The 19,562-nt window shown below is 41.3% G+C and overlaps 1 protein-coding gene across 1 annotated transcript in view; it reads right to left on the reverse strand.

Annotated features, from left to right (window-relative positions):
- The window catches only part of DENND4A (DENN domain containing 4A), a 114,035-nt gene that overhangs the window by 58,909 nt on the left and 35,564 nt on the right, over positions 1-19,562 (reverse strand). Inside the window, exons 7-11 of the mRNA XM_014576592.4 lie at positions 15,394-15,460; positions 12,315-12,373; positions 5,478-5,622; positions 4,688-4,863; positions 702-802 (exon numbers count right to left, since the gene is read on the reverse strand). Coding sequence (XP_014432078.3) covers positions 702-802; positions 4,688-4,863; positions 5,478-5,622; positions 12,315-12,373; positions 15,394-15,460 — 548 coding nt within the window. The remainder of the gene's footprint in view (positions 1-701; positions 803-4,687; positions 4,864-5,477; positions 5,623-12,314; positions 12,374-15,393; positions 15,461-19,562) is intronic.

The raw sequence follows: 19,562 nt of genomic DNA on the forward strand, positions 1-19,562 counted from the left end.
CAGCTGCTTTTGTGGAAAAACTTGCCAGTCTAGATGCAGCCCGTGTGAAATTGGAAATAACTGATCATGGAGGAGCAGAGACAAAAAAGCAGCAGCAAAATATTATACTGTCTCTGTATTGTGCCTATGTTTAAAATACATTTGGGCTGCCTATTCTCCCCCCTAAGCATGGAAGTGCCACTTCCAGCAAACCACTGGGGCTGCCTGAGTCAGCACAGCAGGAGCAGCACTGGGGTCTGTGACGCTTTACCTCCACCACATTGGGAGGAGGATTGTTTTAGTCCCCCTCTACCAGCCTGCCCCCACATAGCACCATACTGTTTTCACACAGATGTGATAACTGGAAGGGGGATAAGCTTGCAAACTCATGACAGTACTGAACACAGATACTGCTGAAACCAAGCCTGGAGCATCAGCTGCTAGATCAGGAGCCACGCTTGGTTCAAGTTCGGTGTTATGAACTTTTCAGAACTATGGACAGCCTCCAATTCTGAGGTGTCTGAAACTGAGGTTCTAATGGTAACTGTTTCTAATCTTTATGCAAAACTTCCCTTTTCTGTAAACCATTTTATGACATTTATCACAAAGGATGCCTTCAGCTAAATGTACTGAAATTACATTTACCAATATGTTAATATTAGCTACAATGCATCACAGTTAGTGAAAAATCTTTTTCTATACTTCACTCCTGCCCCACTCACATTCTGCCAATTGTTGATACAAGTTATTTAAAGTGTTCATCAGATTTTTGCAAGGTTTCTTTGGTAAGATCTTCCACGAAATAGTTTTCTTATCTCCAGTTCTAGAAAGGGAAGAAGAAAAAGTATTAATATTCAGAGACGACATCTTGTTCTCTGTACAGCTGCTGGCTCAATTGTGGTCCTGCTCTATGACTAGGAGCTACAGTAACACAAATAATACATAAAAATAACAATGGAAATATATTTCTACCCAGGATCATCTCAAGAAGGATGTACTCCTATATATATAAATAAAAATGCGGGTGCATTCACAATCCACTATAGAAAGAATGGTCTTCTAAGCAAAGGAGAGAAAAGCAGGCATTTAAATTTGCTTTTGCAGTTTAAAGAAGTAAAAGGTTGCATATTATTTATTGTGGTCTGTATTTATTAACTTTTTATTTAATAAAGTTTTTAAATTATTTTGCTGCACAAAAAAGAAGGTGCTTGCATATTATGAAATACAGCAACTATATATAGTACTTTTTAAACTGTTTGAAGATGGAAGTGTCTGGAATTTTGTGATGACTAGAATTATGCAATGACCTGAATAAATTAACACATGAGGTGAAACCAACTCTGGTGAAGAGCTGGGTTGAGGTGATACAGAAATCACACTGTTTCATTGTCAACAGAAGGCAGTGACATGTCTTTCAGACCATACTAAAGTGCAAAACAGCAAAAAAAATCTCAACCATCTGCTTTTTACTAAACAGTTTATGTACATGATATCCACAAATTTTATATGCTCAAAGAAAAGCAGCTGAAACTAGCCGTTGGCTGTAGAAGATGAATACAGTAATAATGAGAAGCAGAAGATAAGCTGAATCAACAGAAAAACTTAAAATGTTAGCAAAAAGACAGCAGTGGGAAGGAAATGCTGCTTTCTAGGGAGCCCCTTCCTTCCCCACATAAAAGAAAAAAATAAAAACAGATAAATCAGTTCATTTTCAATAGAGTGTCAAAAATGCAGAACAGAAGAGAGTTGTACATAATCTATAACGACAGTATGCCTTAACACAATTTTTTCATAAACATTTTTGTTAAATCGCGGCCATAAATTTGCACCAAAATGAGACAGATAACTATCCCATATTTAATGATAAATTAAAAACAAAAAAGGATCAATGAACTTGCCAACTTCTTTAATGAAAAATTAATGAAAATGATACCAAAAAGAAAAGCCAATAGTAGGACAATATAGGACTGTTCTTAAAATGTATGAGCTACAAAAATATTTAACTGAGCTTAAAAACTATGGTTTCCTTCTTATTTTTGGTGTTTTGAAACTTTTATATGATATAAAGTTGTATTAAAATATACAGTAATCCAACAGTCCCCAAAGTCTTTCTTAGAGTAACTTAGTATTACTGTAGTTTGTTTCTATTCTGAATAATTTTAATTAAATTCTATCAGTAGGACAATATTGCTCAAACGAGGTCATTTTTACAGGTTATCCCAGAGAAGTGTACCAGGCTTAGTTTTTTTCAGTGCAAAAGTTCCACTGGACAATATGTGGAGACTGGATTTAAAACACAAAAAGATACACAGACCTATTTCTTTGTTTCAGTAACATTCAAATTATCTCACTAGTCTGTCTGAACTCCATTTAGTCTCCAGACCAAAGAGTGTTTACCTCATGCCTTGCATCCAGCTAGTAATTATGACTACATCATTTCAAAAATTAACTACTGAAGTTAACAATACTTCCTATAGTTAGAAAATCTCTGTACAAGGCTTCTTGTCCCTCATCCCTTAAAAATAGCCCAATCTATGTACTGTTTGACTATTTTTTGTGGACCAGGTGATCATGATGGAATGAACAAAAAGATTCTCATTTGAAGAGCACAGGAAGAATGAAATCAATATTATTTATCCAAGAAATTGAATGATTGATCTGCATTCATGCCGTTTCATCCACTTACCAAGTTTTCCCTTTCAGTAACCTCCTAAAAATATACCATGGCTACGTCTATACTGTGCTGTTTTGTGAAAGAAATACGTAAATGAGGCAAAGCATGGAATATCACTGTGCCTCATTTGCATAATTAATGAGCAGCCTCTTTTTGCACAAGAGGCTTTTGGTGCAAAAAGGAGCTGTCTACATGGCTCCTTTTTGCACAAAAACCCCCTCTTTCGCAAGAGCCGTTCTTCCTGACAAACAGCAGAACGGCTCTTGCGCAAAAACCTCTTGTGCAAAAAGCAGCCACTCAATTATGCAAATGAGGCGTGGCGATATTCCATGCTTTGCCTCATTTGCATATTTCTTGCGCAAAACAGATGTAGCCAAAGGGTTTGTCTACACAGCAAAGAAAAACCCATGGCTAGCCCCTGACAGTAGATTTGGGCTTGCATTGCTCAAGATGCAAGGTCTTTTCACTGTTTGTAGACTTCAGTGTTTGGGCTGGAGCCTGAGCTCAGAGGCCTTCCCATCCTGTAGGGTCCTAGTGCCTGTGCACCAGCCCAAAAGCCTGCACAGCAATAAGTGTACAAGGACACAAGCCCCTGCAGCCCTGGGCCAGATAAAGTTCCCTCTAAGCTGTGTGGTTACGTAGTAGTCTACCAAAGGCTATGCAAGCGCCCACAGCTGCAGGAGGGAGAGACACTTCCTCCGGGCCCAGAGCTGCTGCAGTGGGGAGAAGCTCCTCTCCCCCAGCTCTGGCTCCAGGGAAGAGACACTTCTTCCCCCAAGCCCAGGACTGTGGCAAGGGGAGAAGGACTCCCCTCTCACTGCTGCAGCCAGCACTCCATCCACAGCTCCACCCCAGATCCCACATCCCTAGAAGGAGCTCTCAGCAAGTCACTTACACTCTCTAGAGAGTGTACGTCTACACTTGCACCCTCTTTCGAGAGAGGGATGCAAATGAAGACATTCGAAATTGCAAATGAAGCCAGGATTTAAATATCCCACACCTCATTTGCATATTTGTATTCTGGCACTATTTCGAAATAACAGATGCTGTTAAAACGCAGTTATTTCGAGAAAAAACCCTTCTTTCAAAATAACCCTTATTCCTCATACAATGAGGTTTACCAGTTATTTCGAGAGAAGGGTTTTCTCTTGAAATAACCGTGTCTTAACAGCATCTGTTATTTCAAAATAGCGCTATTTCGAAATAGCGCCAGAACGCTATTTAAATCCCGGCTTCGTTTGCAATTTCGAATGTCTTCATTTGCATCCCTCTCTCGAAAGAGGGTGCAAGTGTAGACATACCCTCTGAGTCTCAGTGTACCAACAGAAAAACTGCACTAATACCCACTGATTTCACAGAAGGACTGTGTAGATTAGATTGGTAATATTTGTACTGGGCACTCAAACTTACAGCAATCTACATGCTAACTATTAAGAAGAGGCAAGGAGGATGTGGGTCATTTTTTTTTTGGACCAACTTCTATGGGTGAGACACAAGCTTTTGTACCACACACACAGCTCTTCGGGTCTGGGAAAGGTGAGCTTGACAGCTAAATGGAAGGTAGAACAGACTGTTAAATCATAAGTAGTTAAAACATATTCAAAGGGACCATTAGAGACAAACAGGATCTTTAAGATCTCTGAAGTTAGAGGGGGGGAAAAAGGGGGATTTGTGAGTTCTAAACTGTTGCAATAAGCCATAAATCCAGTATCTTTGTTTAGTTCCTAATCTATAGTGTCTAGCAGACTTTTGAATTTAACTGTTTATGCTATATACAGACAAAGAGATGATGTCTGGGGATGATAGTAAATGAGGATCCTATCTCCTTTCTGCTGAATTGGACAGAAATATAAATGAGCAGTTGCTTCTGGCCAGAGAAGCAGCTCCGTCATAGAAGACAGAGTGTTAAGATGCTGTTACACAACTGAAACGTAAGGAGTAAAAAACAAACTTCAAATGGAATCTCTCAGGTTTTTGCCACATAAAATCAACAAATATCTCAACCATACAAGAACATCAGTAATAAATACTTACTGAGAAATGGTGTTGGTATCTAGGTCGACACAGCTAACATCTGGTGGGGGATCATATAGATCAAAGTATCTTGAATCAATTCCTACTATGAATGGACATGGTGCACTTAACACATCTGCCAGTGCCAAGGGGCATAGAGGAATGTATGGGCATGGCCAGTGGAAAGGAAATATCATCTTTAAAAAAAAACAAAACACACACATACACACACAATATTCAACTGATATTTATAGAAATATACAATCTCAGACTGTTTGCCACATTATAAAAACATTTAACAGAAAAAGTAACAGCATATGATTGACACTGTAAACTAATATTAAATAACTGCTATCATTTGAAAAGGCAATTTAATTTTTTTTAGTTTGCTTATTTATTCTATAAAAGATTTTCTGCATACTAGCCATTTCTCAGTAGAGACACTGACATTAATCTGTGAAAGGGAGGAACTATAAAAATGATATACAGCTACCAGCCTTTTGAGGGTAGAGGCAAAGAATATAGTCCCACTGGGAGCCATTTAGGAAGTTAAAGAATTCCTGCATTTAGTGCATACATATTAAAGTGACTGGCACAATAGTGTAAATAAGCAAAAGCCAAAGACAGGATGAAATTCTACCCTCAACTTATTTAACCTCAATTACTTCTGTGGGATGGCAGAGGGGAAACCTGGGCCTTATTTTGTAAGTAACACTCAATCCCAGAAGTAGTACTATGTTATTTTACCATTTATTTAAACAATATTCTTTTTCACTAAAAGATATGACTATGAAAAGATAATGCTACTTACAGAGACTAATGCCTCTGTCACACTAGTAAGGACAGACGGTCGTAAGGAATGTATGAGAATTTTATGTTCTGTTACAGCAAATACAAGTAGAGTTACTGCATTCTCAGGCCCTAGGTTCTGAAGCAACGTAGAAAACTTGCCACCACTGTTACAAAACATAAATCATTGGTGAGTATCAAAAAATTAGGCAGAGAAATGTTATAATACATTGCACTGAAAATATAAACAAATATAAAGAATTCATAACTGAATTTAAACTGGGGTGTTGTAAACATGTCAAACTTAAGTTTTTCATTTGCGTTTATTTTTTGCATTCTTAATAAGAAACTTGGCAACTTCAGAAATTACACTAAGCATAAAAAACCCCTTTCCTACAGTAATTGTGGTTGCAATATTGTAGCGTGGATCCCACTGTAAGAATACACACGCTTCAAACAGATGAGAATGCACACTTTTGAATACTTGCATCAGTCAAGCACTCAAGCATCTTGTGCCCCTCTGGAAAGGCATAAAATGCTGGGCATCCACAACCCCCTCCTCAGCTCCCTCATGATTCAAAGCTGTGACTCCTGGAAGGTTCTGACCTAATGGGGCTCTCTCATAGTGATGACCTCATATCCATAGGCGGATGACAGATGGATGAGGACTGAGTTCCTGCTTCTTTATGTAGTTCACTGAAGATGTATTGTCAATTGAGATCTACATGTTGGCGGTCCATAGAACAGGAGAAATGCCATACAAGACAGACTTGATAATCCCAAATTCTGGGATGCTTATGTGGCATTTCAAGATATCATGGGACCAAATCTCTTCCATCTGTAGGTGGCCCAGTGGGCTCCCCACACCGTTCCAGGTGGGTCTGTGATGACAGTCACTTTCAGAGAGGGAATCAAGAATGGAATTCTTTTCATGCTCTCTCAGGCTCTAGCCACCATCTCAGTTTTTGCAGACCTTGAGGTGGGACTATGACCTCAGCCAGAATTCAGAGGTAACAGGCACAGTCCGATAGAATTGATGAAGCCACCCTTTCTTCCTCATGTTTAGGATATACTGGGAGTAAAAGTCTCTTCCTCTAAATTCCAGCTGGGTAACAAAGTAGTCCGAACCAAGGATATAAAAATACTCGCTTTCTGCAGGATGCTGGAATGTCTAAAATTTATCGGGCTCTAGGGCTACTGTTTGCTTGATGACAAAGTCTTTGTGGGTATGTCTACACTACAGCACTAATTCGAACTAACTTAGTTCGAATTAGTTAATTCGAACTAAGCTAATTCGAATTAGCGCATCTAGACTTAAAAAGTAGTTCGAATTAGCGTTTTGCTAATTCGAACTAGCATGACCACACTGAGTGGACCCAGAACCGAGGTTAAGGATGGCCGGAAGCAGTGCCAGCAGGGCATCAGATTAGGACTTAGAGCGTGGAGCTGCTGTCTCAGGCTAGCCGAGGGCTGTGCTTAAAGGGACCCCACCCTCACCCCGGACAGACAGTTCTCAGGGGTTCCCCGCTTGCAAATCAGTCCTGGCTTGGAGTGCCCTGAGTGCCCACACTCGGCACATCACAGCACTCGGCCATCAGCCCGGCTGCACTTGCCGCAGGCTGCCATCCGGGGGGGGTGTCAATCAAGGGGCTTCAGGAGAGCTTCCACCCCAAGGAGCCCGCAGAGCCAGCCCAGTCCTCCCCATCAGGGGCTCATTCCTCCCTCACCTCCTTCCACTTACCCCTCTCTAGCCCCCCTTCCTGATGTACAAAATAAAGGACACGGGTGTTCAAAAATAGAAGCTCTCTTTATTTAACAAAACTCGGGGAGACTGGGAAAAGGAGGCGGGAGAGGGGAAGAGAGAGGGTGGGAGAAGGGAGGGCAACTAAAATGATCAGGGGTTTGGAACAGGTTCCATATGAAGAGAGGCTAAAGAGACTGGGACTTTTCAGCTTAAAAAAAGAGGAGACTGAGGGGGGATATGATAGAGGTCTATAAAAGCATGAGTGGTGTGGAGAGGGTGCATAAAGAAAAGTTCTTCATTAGTTCCCATAATAGAAGGACTAGAGGACACCAAATGAAATGAATGGGTAGCAGGCTTCAAACTAACAACAGAAAGTTCTTCTTCACAAAGCAAATAGTCAACCTGTGGAACTCCTTGCTGCAGGGGGCTGTGAAGGCTAGAACTAGAACAGAGTTTAAAGAGAAGTGAGAAAGTCATGGAGGTTGGGTCCATGGAGTGCTATTAGCCAGGGGGTAGAAATGGTGTCCCTGGCCTCCATTTGTGGAAGGCTGGAGATGGATGGCACGAGACAAATGGCTTGGTCATTGTCTTCGGTCCATCCCCTCCAGGGTACCTAGTGTTGGCCGATGTTGACAGACAGGCTACTGAGCTAGATGGACCTTTGGTCTGACCCAGTACGGCCATGGTAAGCTCAGGGCTCAGGGTCGGGGGTCTCAGTGGACCACCTTGATTTTCATGCAAACCTGCTCCTGGGTGACCAGGTTGGCAGCTATCCTGCCCTAGACAGCCACTTTCCTGTGCCTAGTGCAGAGGTCGTGGATGAGGTCCATGATGTCTGCACTAGACCAGGCAGGTGCCCGCCTCTTGCGGACCTGGGCAGGCTCCTGGGAGCCGCCAGCCTGGTCCCGGGAAGAGGGGGAGGGCTGGGTGGCAGCAGGTGGCTGGTTCGTGCCATGCCAGGTGCAGGGTCTGCTGGCTGGGTGCTGGCAGGCTTGCACCTGGCACGGGCACTGTAGCCAGCCCGTGCCCCTTTAAGGGCTCCGGGGCCGGGAGGGGGGCAGACGAGTTTCCCTGGTGGTGCCCAGAGTGGCCACCAGGGAAAGCTGGGGAGGGCTAGCCTCCCACTAGTTCGAATTAAGAGGCTACACAGCCCTTAATTCGAACTACTTAATTCGAACTAGGCGTTAGTCCTCGTAGAATGAGGTTTACCTAGTTCGAATTAAGTGCTCCGCTAGTTTGAATTAAGTTCGAACTAGCGGTTTGTATGTGTAGCGCCTATCAAAGTTAATTCGAACTAACGTCTGTTAGTTCGAATTAACTTTGTAGTGTAGACATACCCTGTGAGGCAAGGAAGGATGGCATTGCTACTTTGGTCCCACACTGTGCAATTCCTGACATTCTTCTTAGCCCAAAGCTAACAATATGGCCATGGATGACACTGAATAGGACAGGCATCAGCTCCTGAATTTACTGGCTTGTCTGATGTAGGCATGTAAAACTCCAGTTAATCAGATAACTGATTAAACTTTAGGTTTAACTGGTTAACCGATTAAGTGAGATCCTGCTTCCACCCGTCGTACGGAGGTAGCTGGCTCCTGCTCCCGGCTCCCAACCCCCACAGGGCTGGAGCAACCCTCTGCCTGTCCAATTAGGGTGATGCGTAAAATCCCTAGTCTGAAGATGGCCAGTCTTGGTGCAGTTGTGGTGAGGTCCTATAAGGAGACCCATTTGGTCTTTCCATGGCCCCAAGAGAGCTGGCTCCCTGCTTGCGGAAGGTAAGGCTATTCGTCCTGGTGACAGGGAGGAAGAACAGATTTCCTCTAAGATTGTCAGTAAGAAATATGATGCTATCAGTACTAGTGTCCACATCAGCACTAGTTCTTGCCTTGGTCCTGGGGTCATTTCTGCCATCAGTCCAGACTCCTCAGAGGACACATCAGCAGTACTATCAGTAACTCTGCTGCAAGGCTGGAGTTGGTACCTGACTTCTCAAGGTCTGAAGACACTCATTGACTGCTCTAGTAAGCAGAACTTCAGTGGACTTGAGAATCCTGGAACAAAGTGCTGGCAAGCTTCTGTCTGGTATATGGTATCAGAGGGGTAGCCGTGTTAGTCTGAATCTGCAAAAGCGACAAGGAGTCCTGTGGCACCTTATAGACTAACTGAAGTGTAGGAGCATAAGCTTTCGTGGGCAAAGACCCACTTCGTCAGATGCATGTGCATGCATCTGACGAAGTGGGTCTTTGCCCACGAAAGCTTATGCTCCTACACTTCAGTTAGTCTATAAGGTGCCACAGGACTCCTTGTCGCTTTTGTCTGGTATATGGCTCTCACCCAAGCAGAAGAGGTATCTACATCTGCTAACAGGGTTAACCCATTACACAAAGGGCAAGTCTTGAAGCCTGAGGACCTACAGTTCATCATGAAGTGGAAGGGGATGAACCATTACTCTATACAGGTGAGGGAGGGGGTCTAATTGACAAGAATAAGTCCTGATGGGTCATGTTTGTTGTGGTTTCATAGAGCAAACAAGATGAGAGTTTGGAAGATTTCTGAAGGGTATAGCCAAAATTAACAAGAAGGTTGAATATTCATTAGGTCCATCTCTGCCAGGGACAGCAAGAGGTAACAAAGAAGGTGTCAAGGCTGCCCTGCCTTTTATGCCCAGTCATAGGCACATGATGAAGCACAGAACAAATGTGTGCCCTGATACACAGGATTATTCAAGAGAGATTTTTATCTCATTCACATGAGGCCCATGCTTACCTACAGTGGGATCCACATTGACACATACTCAAAAGGTGCAAAATTATTTCACTAAAGAGCTGAAATAATAGAAGCTGCTTTATACACAATATAGTCTTATTTAATTGAATATAAATCTAACCAGTGTCTTCATATTACAGAGTACTTTAAAATGCATGACTAATACTTGAAATTAGCATGTTGATATTTCCCAGACAGTAAAGAAAACATCAAACCTAGACACAGTGACATTTATGAAACAGTCCTATAATTTACAAATGCCAGAGGGTCTAGTGATTTTTCCTTAAATGTAATGGAAAATGCTCACAATTCTCAAGTTTGTGCTGTAATCCCATAGCTATTATGTGAATGCTATTTGATCAGAAAGAAAGTTATCACATTGCTAACTGATCTTCGTGGATTACACAACAATATATATATCTCAATCCCTGCCAGTCCCAAATAATTTCTTTATGTCAATTAATATTCAATATTAATAGCATCTTTATTCTTTGCATTGAAAATATGGGAGCATTTTTGTTTAAATTAATATTTAGCAAAAAAATTTCCATTATATAAAAATAAATATATGAAATAGTTAATACATATAACTTGGTTGTGAAGCAGTTAGGGTTCACATACAAACATTTACTTGACAGCAAGAGTTTACTGGACATAAACTCACAAAAGCACACAACTGAAAAGTTAAGCTACCTGAGTATATACACTCTACTTCTCCACCCCAAAGTAAACATCTTTACCAGTACTGCCGCTATAACACAGACCATTCTTTGCAGCCTGAACTCTATTTCATTTTGCTCCTTCTGTACACACCATTTCACCAGATTATTCCTCCAACACCAGTAGTTGGGGATATTCGATACAAAGCTATGAGGGGGACCAAAATGCAGCTGCGGATAGAAAATATTGTATCTGTGAGCAACTGCGCACAAGTCCACTTTTGTTGTAGGATAAAATCTGACAGAAAAGTAAAGTGCCTGACTCACTATCAAACAGGCGTGTAATTACATGGCTCCCTGTCAGTCAGGTTTGAGCACATAGCACAGACTTTCTATTACAACAATAAGGAATAGCTAAATAATGGTCCTACATCCAAGATTTTTTTTAAAACTACAAATAAAACTAAAGTCTATAGACAATCCTCAGAATCCAGCTCTCTATAAAGTTTTGAGGTAAAAACCAAAAAGCTAGGATTGCAAAGGACACCATCAGGTAGGAAGACTTAAACTAACCTTCTGTGTTCTTTTCGCAGTGATTGGCCACATAACGTTTTGACTAAATCAGGATCTTATGCCCAAAGCTAAGCCCATTTAAGAACTCTAGCTCAACTATGGCCAGGTCTACACTAGACTTGGAAGGTCAGGTTAAGGTATGCAATTCCAGTCACATAAAATACATAAGCCAAGCTTGGTGCCGTCTTCACATAGGAAGCCAAGGGGATCAAACACTCCCGTTGGCTTCCCTTACTCCTTGCAACTGCAAGGAATATTGGAGCTTCTCTCAGCAGTCAATTTAGTGGGCCTTAACTAGACCTACTAAATCAAATGCCAGAGGATCAATCTCTGGCACTGCAAATGAAGACATGGCCTATGGAGTCACTACCGAGAATTTCCACAATTTATATATATATATTGCATATGATTGTCATAAGATATATGGACTTTTTTTTTTAAATCTCAAAGGCAAACTATCTTGAGAGAAAGATTAAATATGAAATACCAAAACACCTTTATGTTACTGTTGCAAGAGTGACTTACACTATTTTAGATAGGAGGTTGAACCTCTCTAATCCAGTACTCTTGGGATTTGATCAATGCCAAACCAGAGAATTCGCCGAATATTGTCTAGATAGGAGGTTGAACCTCTCTAATCCAGCACTCTTGGGATTTGATCAATGCCAAACCAGAGAATTCGCCGAATATTGTGTAGTAGCATTACCAACACTTCCTCCACTTACTGAGCTCGTAGAAGATGTGGAAATTCGAGCTAAATAGCAGCACAGAACTCTGAGCCAGGACTGGTGGCTGTAAACAAACTTTATGGGTACATGATAAGTGGATATCTGGTTAACTGAAATTATGCTGGTCCACTGATGTTGCTAGACTAGGGAATGCCAGACTAGAGAGGTTCAATCTACACAGTTATAAAATACAAAGACCTAAAATTCATGCCTTTATAAAAAGGCCAATTGGTTTAAAAACAAAGAAAGAAATCAAGTTACTGCCAGATACGTCAATTACAAAATATAGTAGACTGCTAAAATTATTTCATATTTCCAAGCTATAAATCTTCATGTCACCATTGTGTCAAGGTATGTTTCACAATTAAAAACAGAACAGTTCTACTTGCCTCAGTGGTAGAGGTGATGACACCGGCTGACTAAGAATCAAGTTATCATGTGGTGATAGCTATAAAAAAGGATTTGTATATAAATATTTTTAAGGTCCAAAATAAAAAAATAACAGAAATTGCACAACAGTCAAACATTTAAGCAATTTGAGTGTGGGTCTAGAGCAAAATATTCAGGCTTGCAGCCCGGTGACCGAGGCATCCCATGATATCAAGAAATGGAAACAAAAAAGAAAACTAAATTTTACACTTAGTAAGTAACACTTAGTAAGTAACTATAAAACTAGATAATTACAGATTGAACCTCTTTAGTCTGCACCCTCAGTAACTGACTGGTGTTGAACCAAAGAATTTGCCAGACCATGGGAGGTCAATATTGTCTAACAGCATTACCAATAGTGATAGAAATGTAGCCGTGTTAGTCTGGTGTAGCTGAAGCAAAATACAGGATGTTTCCATTGATTACTAGGCTCTTAGAAGAGGGGTAAATTAGAGCCAAACAACAGCACAGAACCCTGAGAACTGGAACTGATGTCTGAAAACAAACTTTAAGGGACCTGGGAAACTTGGCCACATCCATGATAAGTGGACATCTGGCTAACTAAAATCATGCATGCAGACTAGAGAGGTTCAACCTGTCTTTACAAGAAATTTACAACAAGCACGCTGAAAGCAATTGCTAAGCGAAGCCAAACAATTCTAATGACTATCCTGGGCGGTAAGAAGGAACGGAGGGGATTCTGAGTCAGGTTGGCCCTTTAAACCGGCATGTACCAGCACAGCATGCTCAAGCCACCCTGAATGAGTGTGTGCAGACCCAGAATAAAATGCACATGTGCAATCACTCAAAGAAGAATTTCCAGTCTTATATGCATGCCACATACAGCGGGATCCACACTGACACATTGAAATAACAATCTGCAAGGCTAAACAGCTACTTAGTCAAAAGACTTAAAATAATCTTTCAGGTTATAGATAATTTTTCCTGACAATGTTAGAGATCTCTGTAACACCAATGTACACCTGGAGTAACTTCACTGATGTCCTTCATCAGACATCTTGTAAGGATATGGTCAGTAGTAGTAATTTTTATTAAAGCTGATTTTGCTACTTGTACTAAATTGATATGTACCTGACCTTTTGCATACATCTAAGGCATCATGTACACTAAGGTAGCTGTAATGTGTATGTATGGTCCCACACCGAGGGATGTGAACTGTATCTGGTAGCAGCCCCCCTGCCCATGGCCCACCACAGGCAAAGGGCTGTTCCAGCCCCTTCAGGGGTTGGTGGTGTGAGTAGGGATGTAAAATCCTGACTCATCATTTAACGGGTTAAATCTCAATTTTAACCAGTTATCCAATTAAGCTAGGTCCTACCCCTGGTATCCCCTGTGTGGGGCTGCCGCTGCCAGCCCCCCAGTGTGGGGGCAGGGGCAGCAGCAGAAGTCAGCAGAGAGAGAAAGAGTGTGTAAGCATGAAAGACACTCTGTGTGAGAGACAGACTTCATGATACAGATTGTATATGACACAGAGATTTCTGTGCCATATACAATCTGTATCATGAAGTCTGTCTCTCACACAGTGGCAGTGTGTTTGTAACATTGACTGTGTGAGTGTGAGTGTTGTGGCTGTTGGGTAAGTTTCTAAGAGAAGCCATACTCTGTCTCTTTAAGACAGGGAAAGCTGTCCTGCTCCGTTGTTTCCTCCCTCACGCGCGCTACAGAGATGAGGTATGAGGGAAAGTGAGACAGAGAGAAAGAAACAGCATTGAAATGTTAGCAACAATGCACTGCCTCTTAAGACAGGCACTCCTCTGAGTCACTTACCATCAATGCTTCAGATTGGAGCAGCTCCACTGTGTTTCTCCCTTACCTCGACTTCAGCACTCCCCTCTCCCCTCCACCCCCCAAGATGCGGGGAGGGGCAGTTGAACACAGGCTGCCGCCTGTAAGTATGCACACTCTGCTAATAAGCTTGGCGGGCCAGGGAGAAATGCTTGGCAGGCCAAATATGGCCTGCGGGTTGGATTTTGCCCAACCCTGTCATATACCATTTGTAACTTGGTCAGAACAGCAGAACTTATTCCACTAATTTTTGTTGTATGGCTATGAAATAAGCATCTGTTCATTGCTCTAAGTTTCTAACCTAACATGTTTTTATCCAGTCTGACTTTCTTTTCGAACAGGGTGCAACCAAATCAGGAAACTGAATCATAAGTCTCTCACAAAGTCCTTCATTAGAAGTTCCCTTATCCCCACCAACTCTGCATACAATTGAACAGAATAAATTTTTAATTAAAAGTCCAATTCTTGTGCCATTTTTATAAGCTGGACATAGTATAGATTCCTTTACATGAGCAGACAATAAGGGTCATATGTTTCATAAATTGTGACTCTTGAATGTGCAGCACTCTTGGGAGACTTCAGTGGTTACCACATACACACAGAGGACAGAATGAAGCCCTTTTAAAAAAGTAGTACTCCAGAGGGATAACCTACAGTAGGGATGGAAAATCCCATTTAATTAGTTAGCCAGCTATGTTTAACTGGTTAATGGATTAAACAGGGGTGGGTGGCAGCCCTCCCACCAGGAGCAAAGGCATACCAAAGCCAGGCCCACCATAAACAACCTCCCCTCTCCTGTGGCAGGGCCTGTGGGGCTGGAGCAGCCCCCACTGGTTAACCATTCACATCCCTAACCTACAACATCTCATTTTTGTTTAAGATGAATACAATAAAAAGAGGAAAATATTTCAAGAACTATGAAGGATTCCCACAGCTGCGCTGGCTTTCTGGAATTTACCCCTTAACAAATACATAAGGTTTGTTTTTTTTAAGTGTAAAATTAGATATACCCTTTGAAATATAATGCCTAAGAAAATGTTTTATTATAAACCTAAATTAAACTGGAAGCACGGAACATCAGATTTATCTAAGTGTGAAATATTTGTGAATTTAGCTGTAGGTTGTTTTTATTTTTATATGAATATTTAAATAAAACCATACTACATTTTCACATACGAGCAGCTGTACAATATGAACGATACTGCATATAGGTAAGAAAAATTTTAAAGTTACCTGAACTAAAATTCTTGGCCTCTGAGGAGATGGAAAAGGAACTTTGTGCATAAAATGGGAAATATGTCTGAAGAAAAAGAGAATACTGACTTTAAACATAATTGAATTCACAGCTTGAAAACGGTTTGTGAAATGCTGTACATCACCTCAAGTGCTTATTGTAGGCGACATGAAAAGTGGCCATATAAAAATGGCACAATATTGTTCAGTAAATTGGCTCCCAGAATTTATTCAGCCACATTTGCTTATTTTAATCACTAACATAAACTGCTGTCATAGTTAGTACAGTACTACAGAGCCAACAGTCAAGAGAGAGAAGTAGGTTCTAATTATATCCTGATTGTTAAGGTATTTTAACACATTTATGAAATGAAAGCTCTTGTATTAATTCGTTCTTGGAAATCAATACACCTGGTTATAAAATTCAAACCAAACAAAAACTCTTATACTTGTGCAAGTCCATGAAGGCAATGGGGTCGCACAAGTATCCCAGAGGGTGTAATTTGGCCTGAATTATCTTTCAGACTCCAGAGCTGAGTCTGCAAACTAGCAATTACAAAAATCTTTCCATTTATAAACTAAAACTATCTAATCTTGAAACACATATTGTCATTTTTATATAGTCACTTTTCAAAAGACTAGAACTATTGCCAACCCTGCAGGATTGTCCTGCAGCCTCCAGAAATTAAAGATTAATCTTTAAAGATGTCACATGATGAAACCTCCAGAAAGACATTGTACCAAAATTGGCAACCTTACAAACTAACTAGATTCCAATGTCATAGTTTTAGTATATTTACTCTGTAACACCATTTGCCAATGATCCTTGCACAGTAACATTAGGTAAAACCATGAGGTTAATGAACTGCTTATCTTCAAACTTTCAGAAACAAACTGTACCCAACGATCAGTGACAGAAAACAAAAATAAGTAGAATATTACAGCTCATTCACATTGTAGTATTAAATGTATGGCTATAAATCTATTTTTTTAAACTGTAAAAGAAAACTACTTTATAATCATGCAAATTGTTCAAAATGTCAATAGAAAATTCTGAAAGATCATATAAGAGATTTATGTATTTCACAAAAATACTTGGAATAGATTCATTCCTCTCCATACTGGAAGAATGATGGGAGAATTTTAGAAAGCCCTCCAAGTACATATATCTACAACATTAATTCTTATATTGCTTTGCAAAAGGAGTCCCTCATATTTTCCACATGCAAATCTACAATGGGTAAATGAATAAACGCTGCAGAATACTGAACAATGAGTTCCTCCCCACCTTGTGAAACTGTGCTAAACTTATTTAAATGGATGTATGTATCACGTGGAAACACATTTTCCTTCAACAAAACTTAAATAGCCAAATAAATTAGGCTAAATATATACAGGTAATAAACAGGCTAAGTTGTGCAAAAAGTGTAACACAATGTTGAACTGGAGAACATTAAATTGACAGATCACATGCATTTCAACCTCAGCCATCAAAGTAAGTAAAATGTTGACTGGCCCCTAGTCGCTTCATCCTCCAAACCCCAAACTACTAAATTGTATTAAAACATAAAATATAACCCTTCACATTATGCCAAATATTACTTGAAAAATAAAATTAGTGGTATGGAATAAATATCATTTAAGGAATTATCTCTCTCTAGAAAGTTTTTCCTGACAGGCGACAGAATGATGTCATCATGTTCTCACGTTCTCTGGCTGCAAAAGTGGTCAGAGAGAGGGGGCCTGGCGAGCATAGGGTGCAGTTTGCTAGTTAACCTCTATATATTTTGAGCATCTAAAGAGAAATACATCTAATAATATAGTACTCCAAAAAATAGCGTAAAGATGGTAGAAGAAAAACACTACTATCACCATCTGTAATAAGAGATTGTGACAGACATTGTAATCTTCGGGGTCACAATCCCATGGAATCTTCGGGGTCACACTGTCTTGTGGTTATGAAGGGTTTTTGTAGAATTTTGTTCTGCTCCATGGTGGGGGGAGCCTGCCCTATCTCCTAAGGTACTAAAAACGAGAGGATTGGGGATTAAGGTGATGGACTCAGGGTGTAAATGCCTTCAGAGAGGCACCACTACCTGGGAAGGCTTGCATATAATGGTTCAAATCAAGTTTTCAGAGGCTAACACAAAGAAATGGATTTTGGCATAAAAAACACTTCCACTGGGCTTTCTCTCTGATCTAGTAAACAGACAGGTAGGTCCTTCTGCCAAAGCGGGGCTCCAGCTTTGGCAGACCTGTTGCAAAGACTTTGGCTACTAGGACCTGTTGAGACAGATGGGTGACTGTTAGGTTTAGTGTATATTTTAGTCTGTTTACTGTTGTTACATATTTTCTGTAATGATTTTACTTTAAGAATAAATGTATTTGCCTAGAAAGAGCTGTGTGGTAACTTTTAAGAGCTAGCAATACTATTAATAGCTTCCTCAGGGAAAGCAAAGCGGAGGTACTGGCTTGTAGATAAACTGGCTTGCTGGAATTATCACAGTGTAGCAGAGAGGTGTATATCCTTAAAAGCCCCAGTCAGGAAGGAGAGACATGGATCTCCACCTCAGACAGAAACCCGAGTGCCCTCAAGAGACCAAAGAGAGGAAAGATAGGCACAGGTTCCCTAAACTGTGAGAAATACATTTACATTAAGAGGGGTGTGTGTGTGTGTGTGTGTGCGCGCGCGTGCATGCATGTGCACAAGCTTGAGGGATCACAGAGTGACATCATCATGTTACTCTGTGTCCCACCGCTCCCTCTGCCCTCAGCCGCCCTGACTCCTCCCTCCCTCCCTGGTGCCAGGCGCTCTCCTCCTTTGCAGGGGAGATCCTCAGGAGTCATGTGCTCCCTTGTGGAGGGGAGGCAGGAAGCCGTGTGCCTTCGCCGGTACTCCAGGTGGGGGGGAGAGGAAGGGAGCCGCAAGCCACATGCCTTCTGCCTGAGCCCTATAAAACACCCCCTCAGCTAAGACCCTGCACCCTCAGCCCCCTCACACGCTCCCTTAGCCAAGACCCCACACCCCTAGCACACTTACTCATACCCCCCCGATCCTGAGACTCCACACCCCAGCTGCCTCACTCACTACCCTGTTGAGACCATGCAACCCTACCCCCCTCACTTACCCCTTTCCACTGAGACCCCACACTCCCAGCTTGCTCCTGCCCGCTCCCCCTTGGCCAGACACCTATCCCCAGCCTGCTCCTACCCACTCCTCCCTGGCCAGACACTTACCCCCAGCTCGCACCTACATGCTCCCCTGCTCTTGCAACCTTCCCCCTGGCCGGACACCCTGCCTCCCAGAGAGAGGGGAGTTGCCAAGTGTAGTGAGCAGGGAGGGCAGGCCCCTAGTGAAGTTTCATTGGAAAAAAATATAGTGTGAATGCAGTCATAGATTTTAAAGGTATTTGCATTGTTCTCTCAATACTGCAACACCCAACTGATGAAACACACTAAGATTATTTGCAAAACCAACTAATGCAGTTGAGAGCAAAAGAGACTGAGTGCCCAAGTCACTTTTGAAAATACAATTTCAGAGCCTAAGTCAGTTGATATTGCAATGCTGAGAGGAACAATGTCTAAATACCTTTAAAAATCTTAGAGACAAGGTGGGTGAAGTAATACCTTTTATTGGGCCTACTTTTCTTGGTGAAAGAGACAAGTTTTTGAAAGCTTGGGCCAATATAGCTGGTCTAATAAAAGATATTACCTTACCCACCTTGTCTCGAATATCCTAGGACTGAGACTACGTCTAGACTGCAAGCCTCTTTAGAAAAAGAGTGTATAGACTACAACCAGTACTTTCAAAAAAGCAAGCCACCTTTTCGAAAGAGAGTACCCAGGCAGTCTGGTTGCTCTCTTTCGAAAAAGCATAGTTTGCATTACATAGCGCCTTTTTTCGAAAGCGCACTTTCGAAAAAAGGCATTCTTCCTCGTAAAATGAGGTTTTCCGTGGTAAAAAAAATCTGCCACCTTTTCGATTTACTTTTGAAAGAACACGGTAGCAGTCTAGACGCAGGGGAAGATTTTTCGAAAAGAGGCCACATTTTTCCAAAAAACCCTGTAGTCTAGACACATCCTGACATAGCTACAACTAAACTGAATTTAAAAATCTGTCAGTCATAAAAAAATATCAAAACAGACACCTGATTTGAAGTTGTGCTATA

Source organism: Pelodiscus sinensis, chromosome 14 (assembly GCF_052426305.1).
Source record: "Pelodiscus sinensis isolate ZL-2025 chromosome 14, ASM5242630v1, whole genome shotgun sequence".
In the NCBI taxonomy this organism is placed as follows: domain Eukaryota; kingdom Metazoa; phylum Chordata; order Testudines; family Trionychidae; genus Pelodiscus; species Pelodiscus sinensis.